This window comes from Zea mays, chromosome 5 (assembly GCF_902167145.1).
Source record: "Zea mays cultivar B73 chromosome 5, Zm-B73-REFERENCE-NAM-5.0, whole genome shotgun sequence".
Taxonomy (NCBI): Eukaryota; Viridiplantae; Streptophyta; class Magnoliopsida; order Poales; family Poaceae; genus Zea; species Zea mays.
Genome location: NC_050100.1, coordinates 20,048,740 through 20,068,714, shown reverse-complemented (window position 1 = coordinate 20,068,714; position 19,975 = coordinate 20,048,740). Strand labels below are relative to the sequence as shown.

General features: G+C 43.1%; 2 protein-coding genes and 1 pseudogene across 4 annotated transcripts; 2 read left to right on the top strand and 1 right to left on the bottom strand.

The window, feature by feature from the left end:
• Positions 1 to 842: 842 nt before the first annotated feature.
• Positions 843 to 1,258, top strand: LOC115561817 (serine/threonine-protein kinase pseudogene; annotated as a pseudogene). The gene is made up of 2 exons (NR_164110.1): positions 843 to 984; positions 1,129 to 1,258. The product of NR_164110.1 is annotated as a serine/threonine-protein kinase pseudogene (transcript).
• A 2,195-nt stretch (positions 1,259 to 3,453) lies between these two features.
• LOC103626064 (zealexin A1 synthase-like) lies at positions 3,454 to 6,151 on the top strand. The gene has a single exon (XM_008646444.2). It carries the CDS (start codon positions 4,016 to 4,018, stop codon positions 5,639 to 5,641), a length of 1,626 nt encoding a protein of 541 aa, XP_008644666.1. The 5' UTR covers positions 3,454 to 4,015; the 3' UTR covers positions 5,642 to 6,151.
• Positions 6,152 to 12,185: 6,034 nt separating this feature from the next.
• Positions 12,186 to 15,175, bottom strand: LOC100283762 (60S ribosomal protein L24). 2 transcript variants are annotated; one of them, XM_008645538.4, is made up of 6 exons: positions 15,018 to 15,175; positions 13,912 to 13,953; positions 13,674 to 13,749; positions 13,486 to 13,587; positions 12,640 to 12,788; positions 12,186 to 12,501 (listed from the first exon to the last, which is right to left on the bottom strand). In XM_008645538.4, exons 2-6 carry the CDS (start codon positions 13,920 to 13,922, stop codon positions 12,354 to 12,356), a joined length of 486 nt encoding a protein of 161 aa, XP_008643760.1. In that variant the 5' UTR covers positions 13,923 to 13,953; positions 15,018 to 15,175; the 3' UTR covers positions 12,186 to 12,353.
• Between the last annotated feature and the right edge of the window lie 4,800 nt (positions 15,176 to 19,975).

Sequence of the window (19,975 nt, the reverse complement as noted above, 5' to 3'; positions counted from 1 at the left end):
CAACTAACAAGCAAGTATATTTTCACCTTTTATTTGTTTCATTCGTTTCTGCATTAGTACTTCATTGATCAGGGCATAAAATGTATTTTATGACATGCAAGAGTAGCTCTATGAAATTCTTGAGTGCTGGCAATAATGATTCTATCTAATGTGCAGCCCGATATTTGCTGAGATTGTACCTGAGAGGTCAAGGACAAGCATCTATGAATTGGACTGTTCTTTTGAGTTAGTTCTAGCTTCATTCGCTCCACCAGTTGTTGGGTTTCTAGCCGAGCATGTCTATGGGTACAATCCCGTCCCCTACGGAGCATGTCACTGTACCTAAATGTCCTATCATTTCTCATCTTTTTTAAATTAATTAGCGCACATTACATAATGTGCGAATGTGTTTTTATGGTTAAGCTATAGTCTTGATTCAGATTCACTTCTATTTGTTTCAGCTATTGGAGATGCTTCTGAATAATTGCGGAGAGCCTGTCCATAGGCAGGTCATTGATAATGGCCTTCTTCCAATACTTGTGAAGATAGTGAAGAAAAAGGTAACTTATTTTTCACTGAATTTATTATGGCAATTGTGAAACCTGTTCTCATTTAGAACTTCACCAATTGGTCTTGACGTAACACACTATCTTGGTTGCAGACGGATTTACCAGTTCGAGAAAAAATATTTCTTCTGTTAGATCCAACACAAACATCCCTTGGTGGAGCTAAAGCAAGGCTCCCTCAGTACTATGAGTCGTGAAACAATTTGTCTCCCTTCTTTTCAGTTGTATATTGTCCTTGTTAGATTAAACTGTCTTACTACACTTTATCTAACATTCTGTTTGCTTTTTGGCTGACTGGCTTATTTGTTGGATGGACAACAGATTAAAGGCTGCTGGTGGTAGAGCTAATGGAGATGGAACAAGGAAGACAAGGACACGGGACCGGCCTAGGGCTGTTCCAGCTCCAGAGGCAAACGCCGAACTGCAAGCAAATATTGATGTATATTCCTATATTTTTTTGAGTTACTTAGCAGTTCATTGGCATGAATTCGTTTGCATATACTGTGTTATGTAGCATCTGAAAAGGTGCCAAATTTAGTCTCTTGGCTAACACAATTCTTCATCTTTTCTCTCTTATCTACAGAAAAGAAGGTTAATAACTCATGCAAATGCGAAGAGCAAGAGTGAAAAGTTCCCTCCGCCGCATCAGGATGGCGCACTTGGATTTCCCTTGGGCTGTTCGAACCACATGGAACCTTCATTTGAACCCCCAAACCCTTCTCCCTTCAGCACTGTATTTCCTTACGAAAAAAGCACCGTGCCAACCTGGTCCGGACCATTGGCGAACTCTACAGCTGGCAACCAGAAGCGGAAACACAAGTCTGGCCGCTCCTCGAAACAACCAGCAACCGCCCATGCCAGATTATACACATCATTCCATGCTTAGTGCAAACCAAATCTTCGATACCTCCCAAAGAAATACCTTGCAGTGGTTCCTAAAAATTGGATACCTGATTCGTTCAGATCAAGAGCTACAACAATGAACTGTTTTCTTTTCCTTAGATCCATTCATGTACACATTTTTTTCTTCCCTGAGCATCGATCAATGTATAGGCTGGAGATGGAGCTGGATTAGTCAGTTATGTACATTAGGTTCTCTTTTCCGTTCTTACAAGCAGCAACATGTCAGTTTAGATTAATTCGAGTGAGGAATGGAGCTGGTAGGTCAACTTAGCAAGCTATCATTCTATATAGATACTTCCAATCAATTGAAATATTTTTTACCTGCTATTTTGTCTATTTTCCCTTTATTTCATTTTACAATATTTTGAAACAAAATCAAAAGCGTAGCAAAATTCAAATGATTTGTGCTGTTTCATTAATCTGTGTGCTATTACCGTGGCCGAATGTTGTTTTTATGGTTAAGCTATAGTCTTGATTCAGATTCACTTCTATTTGTTTCAGCTATTGGAGATGCTTCTGAATAATTGCGGAGAGCCTGTCCATAGGCAGGTCATTGATAATGGCCTTCTTCCAATACTTGTGAAGATAGTGAAGAAAAAGGTAACTTATTTTTCACTGAATTTATTATGGCAATTGTGAAACCTGTTCTCATTTGGAACTTCACCAATTGGTCCAAATATGTAATGTTTAAATTCTGGACTCCAGACTTAGTACAAATTCAGAGTCTGAATTTGTGTGTTTTGGGTAACTTTGGAATTCTTTTGTGCTTGATATATGGAGTATTAGCCACAATCTCTGTATCAAAGTTGAAGAGCATATAACAATGAACAAGTTCCTTTAGAAGAGGTTGGCTTGATGCTACATAAACAGAGGAGTAATGGTTGCTTGAAGATGGGCTGTCAGGGTGTGTTCTTATCTGATTTTTGTTCAGACCAATGTAACTCTGACAGTAGAATGTGGTTCACTTTGGAGCCCTACTGTTACTGATCCATAGTGTTTTGGGCCAAAGTGTTTATACTAAATTGGTAGACCATAGAAAGGAGAGAAAGGTTGTTGTGGAGTGTGAGGCCTGGTACTATGCAAAATAGTAAGTAAAATGTTCTTAAACTAGCTCTGTCAGGCTGTAGTGAGTGGTGTCAGTTTCAACTAACTGAATTTTGGTTCAGTGTGATGTGCTCCACTTTTGGGCACCATAACTTTGAATATATGCATTTTTGGCCTGGGAATTCTATAGCAACGTGAAAGAGCTATGCTTGGTGAACCACTTTGATGTAGTGAGGTCGGTCTGTCCTTATGTAGAAATGGGAGAAAATGGGAGGTGAATTTGGTCCTGTAATCGAACTGAAGAAGTTCAGAGCAGTCCAAAACATCTGAAAATATCTCAGTCCACTAAATAATACATTATGGGTGACTTTTCAGTAAGAAACAATTAAAACAATCTATCCTAGGTGATATACATTATCCTGGGTGATATACGTGGCTTTCTCTGATAGAGAGTCTAAATACTAAAAATAACCTACAAAAAGACCAAACTAAATAATTCATTATGGGTTATTGCTATAGGTAAGACTGAACGAGAAGTGACGTTGATATTTAATATAAGCACTAATTTCACTGATCCTATTACTACTAGCTTACATGACTTTATATTTTACACATGGAGAAACTTCGAACAGAAAAAAACTTGAGTCCGCTTTCAGTTCCCCTTTCTCCAAGTTCACATAATGTTCTTGATTTTTTAGTCAATACTTTATTACCACCATTGTTATCTTTTTGGAAAACGAGAGATATAAGTAATGTCTAAACATACTTGCTTACAAAGTGCACATATGTTCAGTACATGCACTAAAATTACAATTATACACTCAAGAACCTTTTGGTTTCCACATAACAAGCCAAAATGCAGTACGTTTACGGCCTATTTCGCTTCAATCGTCTATTTATCTGCACCAAATGATGTGTTTCTTATTGAAAACAATTTTCAATTTAATTCTTCTGCAGGACTCAACATGCAGAAACTAGGATTTCTAAACTACAAAAGAGCAGATTGATGTTTTAGTTATGGGTACATCAACACACAGCTTCTTCAATAACTCAATGGCCATGCTAGAAAACTTGATTGACATTTGTAAGGTATTGTTACCATTAGATGCGGCTCTAAATACCATCAACTCCAAGGAAAAAGACCATTTCCCCTGTTTCAGGTGTAGCATTACCATCTTAATAGTGATATTTTATTGCATAGACATCATCATTTTCTTACATTGAACATTTGTTGACATTACAGTTTTCTTAGAGACCAAATGGGACGCACAACACTCACCCAACATTTTTGCCACCATTTTAATTAATAATTAATAGTGACATTGAGCCAAGTTTTGATTGTTCCAAATGGCAGACTTCAACATTTGTTATGATTGTTAAATTAATTCTTGATAGCATTACTAAACAAAACAATGATATATACATGTACAAAGTGTTCCCGTTGCAACGCACGGGTATATACCTAGTAGAAGATAAGAAGAGAACCTATATATAATGAACCGTATGAGCGTTTTATAGGAGGGATGCTAGTTGCTGGTCGCTGGAGTCGGTCTAAAGAAAGAATGGAGGGGACGTTGCTGCTGCTGCTGCTTGGCCTGCTCCTCGTGCTACCCCTGCTCCTCGTCAAACTCGTTGTCGTCAACAAGTACTTCCCGGCCGCCCCATGGCAGCCCGGGAAGCCGCCTCTGCGTCTGCCTCCGGGGCCACGGCAGCTGCCGGTGATCGGCAGCCTCCACCACCTCCTCGCGTCGCGCCACGGCGGCCTCCTTCACCGCGCCATGCGCGAGCTGTCCATCCAGCACGGCCCGGTGATGCTGCTCCGGCTGGGCGCCGTGCCCACGCTGGTGGTGTCCTCGGCCGAGGCGGCCAGGGAGGTGCTGAAGACCCACGACGCGGCGTTCGCCAGCCGGCACCAGACGCCGACGCTGGACGTGTTCAGCCTCGGCGGCCGCGACATCCTCTTCTCCCCCTACGGCGAGCTGTGGCGCCAGCTCCGGCGGATCTGCGTGCTGGAGCTCTTCTCGGCGCGCCGCGTGCAGTCGTTCCGCCGCATCCGTGAGGAGGAGGCCGCGGGGCTGCTCCGGTCCGTGGCCGACTCCTGCGCCGGCGGCAGCGCGGTGGTGGACATCGGCGAGCGGGCCTGCCGCGCCATGAACGACACCGTGGTGCGGTCGGCCGTCGGCGGGCGGTGCGCGCGGCGGGACGAGTTCCTGCGCGAGCTCCACAGGGCCGTGGTGCTCACCTCCGGCTTCAACCTGGCCGACCTGTACCCGTCGTCGCGGCTGGTGCGCCGCCTCAGCCGCGCGCTGCGGGAGACCGAGCGGTGCAACCGGAACGTCCGCGACATTATGGGCGACATCATCCGCGAGCAGCTGCAGACCGCCGCCGGCGACGGCGGGCGGGGAGAACGGGAGGAGGAGGAGAAGGACAACAACCTACTGGCCGTGCTGCTGAGGCTGCAGAGGGACGGCGGCGACGACGCGCAGTGCCCGCTCACCACCGACGTCATCTCCACCGTCGTCCTGGAGATCTTCTCGGCGGGGAGCGAGACCTCGGCGACGACCCTGGAGTGGGCGCTGTCGGAGCTGACGAGGAACCCGCGGGTGATGCGCAGGGCCCAGGCCGAAATGCGGGAGGCCTTCAGGGGGCAGCGGAGGCTCGGCGAGGCCGACACGGCGAGGCTGAGGTACCTGCCGCTGGTGGTGAAGGAGACGCTGCGGCTGCACGTGCCCGTGCCGTTCCTGCTGCCGCGGGAGTGCCGCGAGGCGTGCCGGGTGATGGGCTACGACGTGGCCCGGGGCACCAAGGTGCTGGTGAACGCGTGGGCGATCGCGAGGGACGCCGCGTACTGGGGCGACCCCGAGGCGTTCCGGCCGGAGCGGTTCGAGGGTGGCGGCGGCGCCGTCGACTTCAGAGGCGCCGACATGGAGTTCATCCCGTTCGGCGCCGGCAGGCGGATGTGCCCCGGCATGTCGCTGGGGCTCGTCAACATGGAGCTGGCGCTCGCGGGCCTCCTCTACCACTTCGACTGGACGCTCCCGGACGGCGACGGGAAGGTGCTCGACATGAGCGAGGCGTTCGGGATCACCGTGAAGAGGAAGTCCAAGCTCGTGCTGCGCGCCACGCCGCGTGTTCCATTCTCGTATTGATGTTGACCCATCCATTTGCTTTTCTGTATTACTATTATTATATTTTATGGATTCGCCACAGCAACAATGGAGATGAGATGAGATGGAGTAGAGTACGGACAGGGATAGCGACGTTGCTCACACGACACGACGCGGTAGTCGCAGAGCGGTCAGCTGCCAACCCAATCTCAATCCACCTTTTCGGCAGGATCAGGACTGCGGCAGCACCAGGCAGGCACGTGTGGCGGTCGCCGGCGGATCAGGACAGCGGCAGCACGCCAGCACCAGACACCAGTGCGCGCTCGTGTCCTGAGTCTTGAGTCCTGACTGGCAACGACGATATTGTTGTGAAAATACACGTTTGATCATGGATAATATTGTTAGAGAATGCTAGTGGGCTTGGCCTATATTGTTAGCGAAGCCGCGATAATCTTGTAGAGGCTAGCGGTTTAGCATGTACTCCATCTTTTTTTTATTTATCATATTTTAGTAAAAAATGAAACTAGCGGAGAACAAATGTTTGAGGCAGTATATTTATGTAAATTAAATATAAAGAAGATTCTCTTCTTTATAGCGTATAAAAATAACCTTTTCTAGGGGTTGATTTGATGATAAAGTGATCACGGGTAGGGATGGCAATGAATAAACTATCCGTGGATAGTGTCTCTGGACATTCATATCCGCGACTTATATCCGAACTCGTACCCGTTACCCGCTACGAATAAAAAATAGTACTCACATTCGTTACCCGCGGGTAATGGATATCCACGGATATATCCATGTGCCCACTACACATACAACATATTAAAATCCAGCAAATTCAAATATGATAACATATTTATCCAGTAAATTTAAATATGATAAAAACACAATTGGGGATTCGGAAGGCTAGACGGTCAGGAGATGGACGGGTCACGACGGGACTTGGGCTGGCTGTGGTCCGTGAAGTGGTTCCAAACTCCAGTGACCCCACATGTCAGGTTACTTTAACGGATATTTTTCGTACCCATTTTAAAAATATCCACGGATATCAAATGCTACTCGTATCCGTATCCACGGGTACAGGCTCGTACCGAAAATCGTGCCCAACAGGTTTTTTATCCGCGGGTACGCAGATAAATCACATCCATTGCCATCCATAATCACGGGAGATCATTGGAGGAAATTGAGGGAGAAATGAACTAATTTTCTTCACAATCCCCTCCAATCCATCTGTGATCCCTGGTCAGCAAATCGGCCGGACACTTCTTCGTTCTCGTGATCACAGTTGGAGAGGGTACCCTAGTTTCAAAGTACCGACAATACCGATGAAGACAACCTTGTAAGAAAGGATAAGGTGAAACTAGTCATGGCAATAGATATGTATCCAATGACCAATGTCTTCCCATACTCGTATTTGTTAAGTATGGTTTTATCTATCAGGTTATCTGTATCCCTATACAACATAGGAAAATCTCTCTCTCTCTATGACTACGCATTGATTAATCATATATGGCAAGCGCAAAAGACTAATGATCAAAATTAGTACATCACATGTACATATTTGACACTAGCATATCAGAAATGACAAATAAATAACAATTGATAATAAATAGATAATAAAATTAACATTCAAGTAGGATGGCTAGTTGTCTAATATGGATATTTTTTATCCGTGGGTAGACGGATATGGATATTATATATATACACACCTACACATGCCTACCCGATAGGTAGAGGATTTTTCCATCAATACACCCATAAGTACATAAAATTATCCATGCATGTCTCTTTATCGGATAAATCTATTTGGTACTCAGGTACTCATTAAGGTCGTCTTTGGTGGATCGTGTAGAACAAGGGACACGACACTGTAGATGATATTGTTTAACACACGGGGATGAAACAGGGGATGTGAATATGTGATAGGAGATCTGTTGGAGATGACCTAACATCTCTAGATACAACAAGAGAAATTGCTTTCTGTAGCTAAAACTTGACCACCTCACAAAAAACTATCGTGTCGTTGTCTAAATTCCTATTTAACTATTGGGCTTATAACAAATTGGTATCGGAGCCTGTGTTTTGGTTTGGAGGATTTGTTCCGGATCGTTCTAGTGCTGAAGTGAAAGCCACCACAAACATCAGGTAGATTTGGTCGTGTAAATAGATTCGATGGAGTCCTTGGCGAATCATATCGTTGGATTCCAGGAGATAATAAAGATTATGCTAGACAAGCTAAGTCGACTTAAAGCATGCAACTCAACGGAAGATGAGTTGGTCCACCTCCATGTTGTGGCCAACAACAGCATGGCTCAATCTCAACATAGCTTTAGGTATCTGCGTCGCACGAGAAAAACCCCATGTGGCACAACAATGAACACTTGACGTAGGACGTTGGCAATGGACTTCTCAGGGCTCATCCATCGCGTCTAGCCAATAGTACATACGCAGTCTAAGCTCCATTTGTAGTTTCAATCCCTTGAAGATCCTTCACACCACTCTGCACCTTTTCCCAAATTGGAGCTCCCCAAATTTAATGGCGCTAACCGTATTTCAGTACATCCCTTGATGTCTATTCAATCTTCTTTGGCTTTGTCATAGCTCGAAGCACCTTTGAATACAATAGCCTTACTAAAAGTGTTTAAACATTGATTTAGCCAATATAGACCTTTCACCGTAGGTACAAGAGTGGATCAATAATTTATACATAGCCCTTATAGCCATACATCACCAACATTATGAAATCTAAAAAATGGAAATAGTATATTAATAATTCAGTGTGCTATTTCAACAAATGACATATAAAGTATTGGACATTTATTTATAAAAAACTATTTATTCTAGACCCAAATGTTATCCCAAGTTTCTATAATATTTTGAGATGATAAAGAAATAAGGCAATGTTTGGTTTCTTTAGTCGCCTAACTAAATTTAGTGACTAAAGTTTAGTCACTAAAGTACCATGTTTGATTCTAGTGAGTAAATCTGACTAAAGAGCATTAATTAGTGCCAATAATGACTATATCACCCCTATTAATTAGTGGTTGCTTGCTGCACGGAGAAAGAGAGGTGGGCAAGTGAGGTAATTTTTTATTTTAGTCTCTTTTAGTCATCTCTTGGTGACTAAAGAACTAAAGTTTAGTCACATCAATTTAATTACCCTGTTTGTTTTTTAAAAAAACTAAAAGTGACTAAAGTCTATCCCAAACAAAACGGGGCCTAATAACACAGTGATTTACCTTCATGGAACAAGAAAAAACAGAAGATGCGGAAATAACAGAAAACCATAGAAGGGGGACAACGTCTCATCTCTGGAGGGCTGCTTCAGTAGGCCCAGAGAGGCCACACAAAATCTCTGCTTTTGCGGTCTAGGCCTTGAGATTTAGGTCCTATTTGGTTCCTTTAATCATCTAACTAAATTTTACTGATTAAACTTTAGTCACTAAAATACCATTTTTGGTTCCATTGACTCAATCTAACTAAATAGCATTATTTAGTGTGAATAATGGCTGCATTACCCCTATTATTTAGTGATTGTTCGTTGCACGTAGAAAGAGGAGAGAGCAAAAATCCTACTTTAATCCTTTTTAGTCATCCCTTGGTGACTAAAAAACTAATGTTTAGTCACCCTACTTTAGTAACCTTGTTTGCTTATTTAGGAACTAAAAGTGACTACCTCAAACCAAACAAGGTCTTACTTTTTTTTAATGAGCCAGCCCACAAGGAATCGCTTACCGTGTGACTTAGGAACTCCAATAGTTGTTTAAACGACTTTCTAAATCAATAATTTAGGTAGTTAACATAAAAACTCATATCCAACAGTTCTCTAAATGAACTTCATAAATTTAGCAACTTCTCATCTAACCTCATCCTCATTTACTGTCGTTTTCTTCTATATTTGACAACCATTAAGCAACTATCTAAACAAAAATATTGACTGCATTATATAGATAATAAAAGTAATTAATAGTATTTGTGACATATTTTTTTATGCGGATAGACACAAAACAACTATAATATATATTTAATATATATTTAGAGTATTATTAAAGAACTCATATTTCTTTTTAATTCTAAAGTTATTTAGTAACTTTTTAATTGTGATTTAGAGAGCTAAAATTTTAGCTCCGAAGATTTACATAAGTGCGAGAGAGGGACGGGTCCACACGAGTAATCCAAAGGATCCATCTCCGTCGAGGGCTCGAGGCAGCTCCTCCGGCTCATGGCCTCGCGGTCGCGGACCACCATGGTTGCCCCTTCCCCCTCGCCAGTGGAGGCGGCTCCGCGCTTGAGGCTGCGGCCGCCGCCGAGGAAGATGACTGCGGTGAGTAAACCTGACGCGCGCTCGTTTCTTGCTTACCGACAGCTGCTAGCTTCAGGTACGGATGGTTTAGGGATGACATGAGTAGGGAGATGTTTTGAGGAACGGATGCTGTAGGCGGTTCGCTGGCAGGGCTCCTACTGCTACTTTTGTTATTGTTCATTCAGGAATTACTCGAGACTGTGTGCAAAGCATGCCCGTTGTCTAGGAAACAAGTTGCGTTTATAGCTTCAGAGTTTTAGGCGGTTTGGATATCTTCAGCTCCAAAAAATTTAATAGAGTTGGTGGTGCAGGTCATTAGGTACTACATTAAATACATTTAAATAAATTATTTTGTTTATTATTTAGATTAAATATATTTTTAAAACTATTTAAATTGGTATTATAAACTACCGCTCTACACTAGAGCTGGAACCTAAAATTATCCCAAACAAGACCTTAGAAACTGCAAGAACATCTGCCAGTTTTAAGAAACTAAATTGTGAATTTTACCTTCGCCCATTTCCAGCCTTGGTCGAGTTAGTCAAGGTTACGTTAACATTTTAGCAGAATCGTACGCCTTCATTAGATGAAATTGGGTATTTCCATACAAATCACAAAAGCGAGGGTTATTGGCTGGTGGTGCAACAAAATATAAGCATTAACATGCATTATCCATTTCATATAAAAAATCAGAGATATAAGCCAGCTCAGCTGCTCAGGTAGACATTTTTGAGTGGAAGGGGCGACTATAAATCTTTCTACATTCTCGGGGTTGTTGATCGTGACATGTAACTGCAATTTAGTCATTGTAGTTTAGATTTTGACATATTTATATGTAAGACGTCTCCAACTAATCACTCCTACATTCATAACCTCCAGTAAATCCACCAAACAAATTACACCCAGACTTAATACATCATCAAAACCAACGGTTTAGATTGTTGAATAACACTCTCTTTCTTACTCAAATTCAATAGCCAATATTATTTGAATCATCCCTCATCACTCATCTCTCATCCCTCTCCCTCCCCACCTTGCCTCCCAAGCGACCCTGCCACGTATACATGTATACATGTCCAACTATATGTGTCTGGCTGGGCCGGCCAGGGCCCGGGCACCCATCCCCACCCTCGATCACCCACTACCTCCTCACCGGCGACAACACAACCGCGGTGACCCGCCACCCCGCCGTGGCCAGCCTGCCCTAGCTCGCCACCAGCCAAATTAAACCTGCCCACGTGATCACCCACTGCTCCCCGTGTTAGCATGCCTCGTCGTTGCCTGGGAACCGGAGCCACGGCGGAAAACCGCAGTGAGCCTCACTGACGACCTGTCCCCCTTCTCTATGGCGTGTGGGCCCAGCCCCGTCGCGTCGTTCCCTCATCATGGGCCGGCTGGGCCGCGCTCACACGCTTGTGTGTCGCATATGTCTGGGCCAGATTTGCCCCACTCGGCGCACCAAGCCAAATAAACTTTTCCTTTTTCTAATTCTCATTTTCCCTATTTTTCATATGTATGTACGTATGTATGTATGTGTGTGTGTTTTGGCACAAACACACCAATGATAGTACAAACACATTGTAGGTCACATAAAATGATAATCACAATATTATGACACACTTTTTCCTAGCAAAGCATTGGTTGATGTATTGTTTATTGCTTGTTTTTGCTAGAAGAAGCAGTGACCGACGTCCAAGAAAACCTAGCTCTAGAAGAAGGGCAGGAGCCCGACCTCCCGGAGATAGAGCCTTCGGGTCACGAGAAGTTTGACAAAAGCATTGTGGTACACTCCGTAATGCGTGGTGGGTACCAAACACTGACACGCACTACAGCCTATGCCGAGCGCAAAGCCACAAACACTAGACAATGACTTCACCACTTCGGTTCGGGTTCCCGACTGCATCGTACTCATATCCTACCCTGGGATTTACGGGTACTTATCGGGTATTAGTGATTCTGTATCCTACCCGTATCCGAGGTTCAATATTCGGATAGTACCGTATCCGTCCTGACAAAAAAAATACATGCATCTCGTACAAAGAAAATTTGTCTCATTTTCATACCTGTATCTAGTACCCGTCCGAGGTTTCATCCTGTTGGCTCCAAATTGGGGCCAAACACTATGAGTGTATCGTCTGACGGTGCTCTCTATGAGAGTGCGGATGGTCCGTCGCCCTGAGCCGGACGGTCTGTGACGGCGTTGAAGATCCGTGTGTGTACCGGCAAGCGTATGTGGTACAGGAGAATCCCAACAAAGAAACATCCAGTCACATTATTCGGTTGAGAAACAAAGATGAGGAAATCATATGAACGAACGGCGATCATTTCTCCCAATATATAAAGATGCAAAATTAAGAGTCACAAGTAACTCTGAAAGAAAATACAAAATTAACCAAGGTACTACAAAGGTGGCTTTGATGAGGTCTCGGAATGACACTTAGTTCCTTTTCAGCGTTTGCCACCGCCGCCACCCAACTTGGGGCCTTTGGAACCCTTCTGAACAGCACCCTTCGTCTGCGCCTTCTGGGACTTGGACACCTCAGCCTTCTTCGCCTTCTTCTCATCCTTGGTCTTCTTGATGCGCTCCTTGATCTCACTGTAAGGTCAGCGGCAGTTCAAATGTATTGCACGTTTGTGTACAGTAACACTCGAGAGCAAAACAGATTTTATTGGCAACACCAAACAGATGGTTAGCTGCTGTCATAGGCATATAAATGGAGGATGTAAACATTACCGAAGAGCAGCTTCTCTAGCAGCATCTCGGACTTCAGGCTTCTCAGCTCTCTTCTTCTGGATCACTTCCAAGGAAGCACCCACAATGGACCTCGAGTATGGCTTCTTGGTGGCGCGGCGCCTCTTCTTGACAGCTTCAGCATGGATGTCCTACAGACAAATGACAAATACATTTAAGATCAGAGGCTCTAGACTTCTAGCACCATTGTTAGCATGGCAGAAACAATTGTTGTTGCAATCGTCTAGTTGGATCCCATGCATCAGATAGATAGATACAAAGACAGTGATGACGGATAAAACTTCAAAGGATGCAACAATCACATTACTCCCTCGGTTCCAAATTATAAGCCACTTTAACTTTTTTTGGTACATCAATTTTGCTATGCATCTCGATATAACATATCTCTAGATACATAGCAAAATCTATGTACCAAAAAGTCAAAGTGACTTATAATTTGAAACGAGTGCATAAGATTAACTGTACATTAACACTTGTTGGTTAGCTAGTTTATGTTATATATCAGTGCTGTGTATAAACACACAAATACAGATGGTAAACGTATCAATCAAAACCCCAGAATGGCAAGAAAATGTACAAATCTAAGGTTTATTGGAACCCTGGTGCTAGCTTAGTAAGACTTTAAAGTTAAAATCATTTCATTCAAAAAATCAAATCAACAAAACTATCAAACTTGGATCATACCATCGCGGCTCAACTCAGAAGGTTGAAGAAAAATTTTGGTAATACAGGAAAACTGTAGCTATTCTATAACCAAAAGGCATGGAAACTATAAGAGAAATGAATGGATGACATCCTTAAGAAAGTTGGCTAGGTAATATCACATACCTTCTTGTGCTGCTTCCTGTACATTGCTGTCCAGGTAAGCTTTGCAGGCTTCAGGCGGTTGTGGAAGTAGCGCTTGCATTTCGAGTTGGCAAAAAGGAAAACCTACAAAAACAGATGTATTTCCTTGCCATAAGATCATGCTATATAAAGCTTACAAACCTATTACAAAAAATGTAACAGCAAGTAACCTGAGAATCAGCACGAATAAACCGGATGCCTTTCCCAGGATAGATCTTCTGGCCACTGAAGCGGCAGAGTTCCGTCCTGCAAGGAGATGATCGTACTTAGAATAATTTCAAGATGTGTAACTGTTTCTAATAACATTAACCAATCACAGAAAATATGCTAGTCATGCCGAGAAAAAAAGGCATGGTCTAGCCAGATATTTTAACATATTTAAATGAAAGAAAAGAAATAGAAACTTACTTCAGCACCATCTTCTCGGCTTCAAAAAATCTTCACTAAAAACTGTGTAATTCACACAAACCAAATAAAGAAAATCAGAAGAATTCATATGTACATTTGACAATGCAGCTATGCAAATACAAAACCTGGAAAATCAGTAACAATGTATTAATCAACATGGCAAGTTTGCATCCACACAAAAACCAGGATTTGACAGGCAGCAGAAACACAGCCAAAAATAAATTCTTGCTGCAAGGGTTATATACTGGTGCATCTTGCACATCAATGAAATAGGAATCTATGCAATACCAAAGGCATTGCAACAAAGTGCATGGGCTTCCAATTCGAAAGCATGCCACAAACACCTAAAGGGCCAATAGAATTCAGAACTCAAAAGGATTTAACTGTCGGGTGACTACTGGCAGCAGAAACACAGAACAAATATCTGCTGCAAAGCGGGTTCCCTGGTCCATATAGCACACACAAAAAGTTTGGCAACTACGCTATTGAAACAGCTATATCACCACAGTACATGTGCCTTGACACCGAAATCAAAACATGCATAGCCAACTCAAGTCAACTGGACATATACCTCCTGATGACTATCTGCTTGCAAGACAATGACAACATGTGCAATAAAAAAGATGACAATGTAACCATGCAAGTACAAAATCTAAAAAATAAGCAATTAAGCAACCAAGTAAACTTACAAGCGCACAAATATCAGGTGCTATCCTCGTGCATGTAGCACATCAGTGAAACAGATACCTACGAATGCCAATACCGTGGCAGCTGTGTGCGTGTGCTTTCTACTCAAAGGGATTCTCTGATACATCTAGCACGCACAACTACGCGATTGCAACAGGTATAGAGCTTCAGACCCTCAATCCCTAGTTAGGGAAACACCAACAGCCAACTCAAAACTCAACTGGGCGTACATCTTCCTATGTTGATCTAAGTGACCACAGATTCACCACAGATGCAACAAATAAAACCATGAAATGACTAAACCAGATCACGGGAATGGAATTAGGGACGGTTCTAGCAACAACCGCACGAGATAAGCCGAGCGCAAGAGCTGGTCAAAGGCAGAAACGAAGTGAAGAAAATTTCGACGGTTGCCACACCTTTCGAGCGGAGCGGCAGGCGGCCGCGAGGCGATGGTGGCGGCCGTAGAGGAAAAAGACGAGTGTGCTGGTGGCTCCGCTAGGGTTTCTTATATGGCCGTCTTATATAGCTCATGCGTGGGCTGGCTGACTGGGTTCGGATAAGCTGCGAAGTGGCCGCTTTTGGGCCTAAAATCCCATCGTGGGCTTTATGCATAACAATTAACCCATGATTTTTTTTACAATAGGAATAAGTCATTCTACCTTCATGAACTATTGTCCAAAACTCAAAAAATATTTAAATTATCATCCTCGTAATTTTAACCCGCAAAAAAATTATAGATTCAAAAAAATTAAAAAAAATTAAGAGATAAATTGAGATAATCCTAGCTAAAATAAAATAGAGTAAAATACACTGGTAGTCCCTAAACTTTTAGTAGTGTATCATTATGGTCACAAAACTTTCAAAGTGCATATATAGATCCCTAAACTTATGAAGTTGTATAGTTTAGGTTCCTAAACTTTCAACATCCACATTCTGATCCATGTACTTCTATGGTTGTATCATCTGGATCCCTAAAACTCCGAAAATGCACGTAGAGTGGGTCAAAACTATTTGAACATGTGATAACACTAAAAAGAATTTTATGGACTTAGCTGACACAACCATAGAAGTATAGAGACCAGAATGTGTATGTTGAAAGTTTAGGAACCGAGACGATACAACTACATGGGTTTAGAATGTTGAAAGTTTAGAGGCCGAGACGATACGACTTCACGAGTTTACAGACCTAGACATGCACTTTAGGAGTTTAGGGGCAGGGAGGATAAACCGCGTGTATTTTATTCAATAAAATATTTAGAACTCATGAAAACATCTCATAAGTTTTCAAGAAATAGATTTAGCTTTAGAAAATATCCAAACATATAGAAAATTTACAAAAGAAGTATATTTAGCTCTAGAAAAAATATATCATCCATTTTGTTTCATTTTAATTCCTAAATTACCAAATACCGAAACTGAAGTAAAGTTTTAGTTTCCGTATTTAGCTGTTTAGGGTCTTTTTGGTTGGACGGTGACCGTGAAAAAAGTTTTCGTGGGCTCTAAGCTGTGAAAAAAGGATGTTGTGATGTGTGTGAAAGGGAAATGTGCCCTTGGGCAATTTCTATTATGTTTTGGTGATTAAGTGCTCAACACATTTAAATAATGTCTTATGTGCTAATTGAAGAGAGAAGTGCAAATCAAAGAGAAGGTATGTTTCTACACTTAGTACATAGTTTTTAAGTACTAATATGTTTTATCTAAGTGCTAGAAAAGTGAGAAGAAAAGAAGAAAAGAATTGCAAATGACTTGGCTTGGTACAGCCAAAGTCTAGCTCGGTCTGGCACACCGGGCTGTCCGGTGGTGCACCGAACAGTGTCTGGTGCGCCAGGCTATCCTCCGGTGAACAGGCCACTCTCAGAAAAGTTTGGCGGCGTACGGCTATAATTCACCGGACTGTCCGGTGGTGCACCAGAAGTCCGGTGAGCCAACGGCCGCCAGCGCAACGGTCGGCCATGCAATCCGCGGGCGACGCGTGGCCCGCGCCAACTGTCGGCAGGGGGCACCGGACAGTGTCCGGTGCGCCAAATGCCATGAATCTGCAACGGTCGTCTACGCCAGAATTGGAAGGAGATCGCGCACCGGACATGAACATTGGTTGTCCGATGGTGCATCGGACTGTCCGGTGCGCCACCCGACATGAGGCAAGGATAGCCTTCCTTGTTGGTCTCCAACGGCTCCTAGCTGCATTGGGGCTATAAAAAGGACCCCTAGGCGTATGGAGGAGCTACCCAAGCATTCACTAAGTATTCTAAGTCTCCCACACTCCGTCTCCACGCACTTGATCAATCGTGTCAGTGATTTGAGCTCCGTTCTAGTTGTGAACTCTTTGTGCTTCATTTTGAGCTCAAGTCTTGGCTTGTGTGCGTGTGTGTGTGTTGCGGATTTGTGTGTGTTGCTCCCCATTACTCTTGTGTTTTCATTGTGATCTTTGTTGTAAGGGCGAGAGACTCCAACTTGTGGATATTCCTCGCAAACGGGAAAAGAGATAAGGAAGAAAAGTCGTGATATTCAAGTTGATCATTGGATCACTTGAAAGGGGTTGAGTGCAACCTCGTCCATTGGGATGCCACAACGTGGAAGTAGGCAAGTGTTACTTGGCCGAACCACGGGATAAAATCGTGTGTCTCTTGTGTGCCTTCTATTTGATTATTTGTGTTCACAAGAACTACCTTCAAGCTACTTAGCCGTTCTAACCTTCATAATCAAGTTTTGTGGCTATTAGTGTTGAATTTTACAGGATCACCTATTCACCCCCCCTCTAGGTGCGCTCAATTGGTATCGGAGTTGTTCTCTTCATTTAAGGGACTAATCGCCCGAAGAGATGGATCCTAAGGGAAAGAGAATGGTGGTCAACGACAAGGAGAAGGAGTCCCTCTTCAACGAGCCAAGGGACGACAAGCCCACTGACTCAGGATCGAGTCACAAGAAGAGGGACGGGAAGAAGAAGAGGCGGATCAAGAAGATCATTTACTACGACAGCGACACCTCCTCTTCTTCACCAAGAGACGACGACGACGATGACTCGTCTAAAAAGAAATCGGTTAATCAAGACTACTCTTTTGATTACTCTCGTATTCTGTTCAATTCCAATGCTCATTTGCTTTCAATTCCTCTTGGTAAACCTCCACACTTTGATGGAGAAGACTACTCTTTTTGGAATCACAAAATGCGTAGTCACTTATTTTCTCTCCATCCTAGTATTTGGGAGATAGTTGAAAATGGAATGCATTTCGATAGTACAGATAACCCGGTGTTTATTAATGAACAAATTCATAAGAATTCACAAGATACCACTGTTTTGCTAGCATCTTTGTGCAGGGATGAATACAACAAGATGAGCGGCTTGGACAACGCCAAGCAGATCTGGGATACCCTCGAGATATCACACGAGGGAAACGACGCCACCATGATCACCAAGATGGAGTTGGTGGAAGGCGAACTGGGAAGATTCGCGATGATCAGGGAGAGGAGCCAACACAAACATACAATAGGCTCAAGACCCTGGTCAACAAAATCAGGAGCTATGGAAGCACAAGATGGACGGACCACGACGTCGTCCGACTAATGCTAAGGTCATTTACCGTAATTGACCCCCATCTTGTCAACCCTATTCGTGAGAATCCCAGGTACACCAAGATGACGCCCGAGGAGATTCTTGGGAAGTTTGTAAGCGGGTGCATGATGGTGAAGGAGGCTCGATATGTGGACGACGCGCTAAACGGTCCACTACCCGTCTACGAGCCTCAACTTGTGGCTCTTAAGGCTACCGGCAGCAGGGAGGCACTTCCAAGCAGGGTGGCGCAAGTAGAGGCTGCTGGCCTCAACGAGGATGATGGCGCTTATCATCAAGCGCTTCAAGACCGCACTTAAAGGACGCAAGGAGTACCCCAACAAGGACAAAACAAGGGGAAAGCGCTCCTGCTTCAAATGCGGTAAGACAGGTCATTTTATTGCTCAATGTCCCGATAATGAAAATGACCAGGGGAAGAAAGACATGGGAAGAAGGAGAAGAAGAAAAACTATAGGAAGGCAAAAGGTGAGGCTCACCTTGGCAAAGAATGGAATTCGAACTGCTCTTCATCCGACTCCGACGATGAAGGACCGGCAGCCTCGGCTTTCAACAAGTCCTCCCTCTTCCCCAACGAACGCCACACCTGCCTCATGGCCAAGGAAAAGAAGGTGAGTGTTCGAGATTCCCCCAAGTACTCTACTTCTAGTGATGAGGATTCTAGTGATGATGAAGTAGATTACTCTAGCTTGTTCAAAGGATTAGATAGAGCTAAAGTAGAAAAGATTAATGAGCTGATTGATGCTTTAAATGAAAAGGATAGATTTTTAGAAAAGCAAGAGGATATTTTGTAGGAAGAGCATGATAAGTTTATTAGTGTTCAAAAGTCTCTTGCTCTAGAGATTAAAAGGAATGAAATGCTATCTTCTGAGTTATCTGCTTGCCATGAAACTGTGTCTAGCTTAAAGAGTGTAAATGATTATTTAAATGCTAAGCTAGAGAAAGCAAACAAATCTAGTTCATGTGTAGAGCATGTTAGTATTTGTAATAGATGTAAGGATTTTGATGTTGATGCTTGTGATGAACACCTTATGTCTATTACTAAATTAAATGATGAGGTGGCAAGTCTTAATGCTCAACTTAAGACTTGCAAAATTAATTTTGATCAATTAAAATTTGCTAGGGATGCCTACACCGTTGGTAGACACCCCTCTATTAAGGATGGACTTGGTTTTCGAAAGGAAACCAAGAACTTAACAAGCCAAAAGGCTCTCATTCTCAATAAGGAGAAAGGGAAGGCTCCTATGGCTAATAGTTCTAAAAAATGTCATGCTTACATTTATGATAGAAAATTTTCTAGAAATGCTCATTATAATAGGAGTTATTATGCATTAAATTCACATGCTATGTTTGCTTCTAGCTTTACTTTTGTGCATGGTAGAAATAAGCCTAGGAGAAATCATGTTGTGCATCATGTGCCTAGGAAAGTATGTAATGAACCTTCTACTATTTACCATGCTTGCAATACTTCTTTTTCAGTTTGTTGTAAGAATGAAAAAGTAGTTGCTAGGAATATGGGATCCAAATGCAAGGGAGATAAGACTTGTATTTGGATTCCAAAGGCTATTGTGACTAACCTTGTAGGACCCAACAAGAGTTGGGTACCTAAAACCCAAGTGTAAATTACCTTGCAGGTTTATGCATCCGGGGGCTCAAGCTGGATTATCGACGGTGGATGCACAAACCACATGACGGGGGAGAAGAAGATGTTCACCTCCTACGTCAAGAACGAGGATTTCCAGGATACGATCATCTTTGGAGATGGGAATCAAGGCAAGGTCAAGGGCTTGGGCAAGATAACCATCA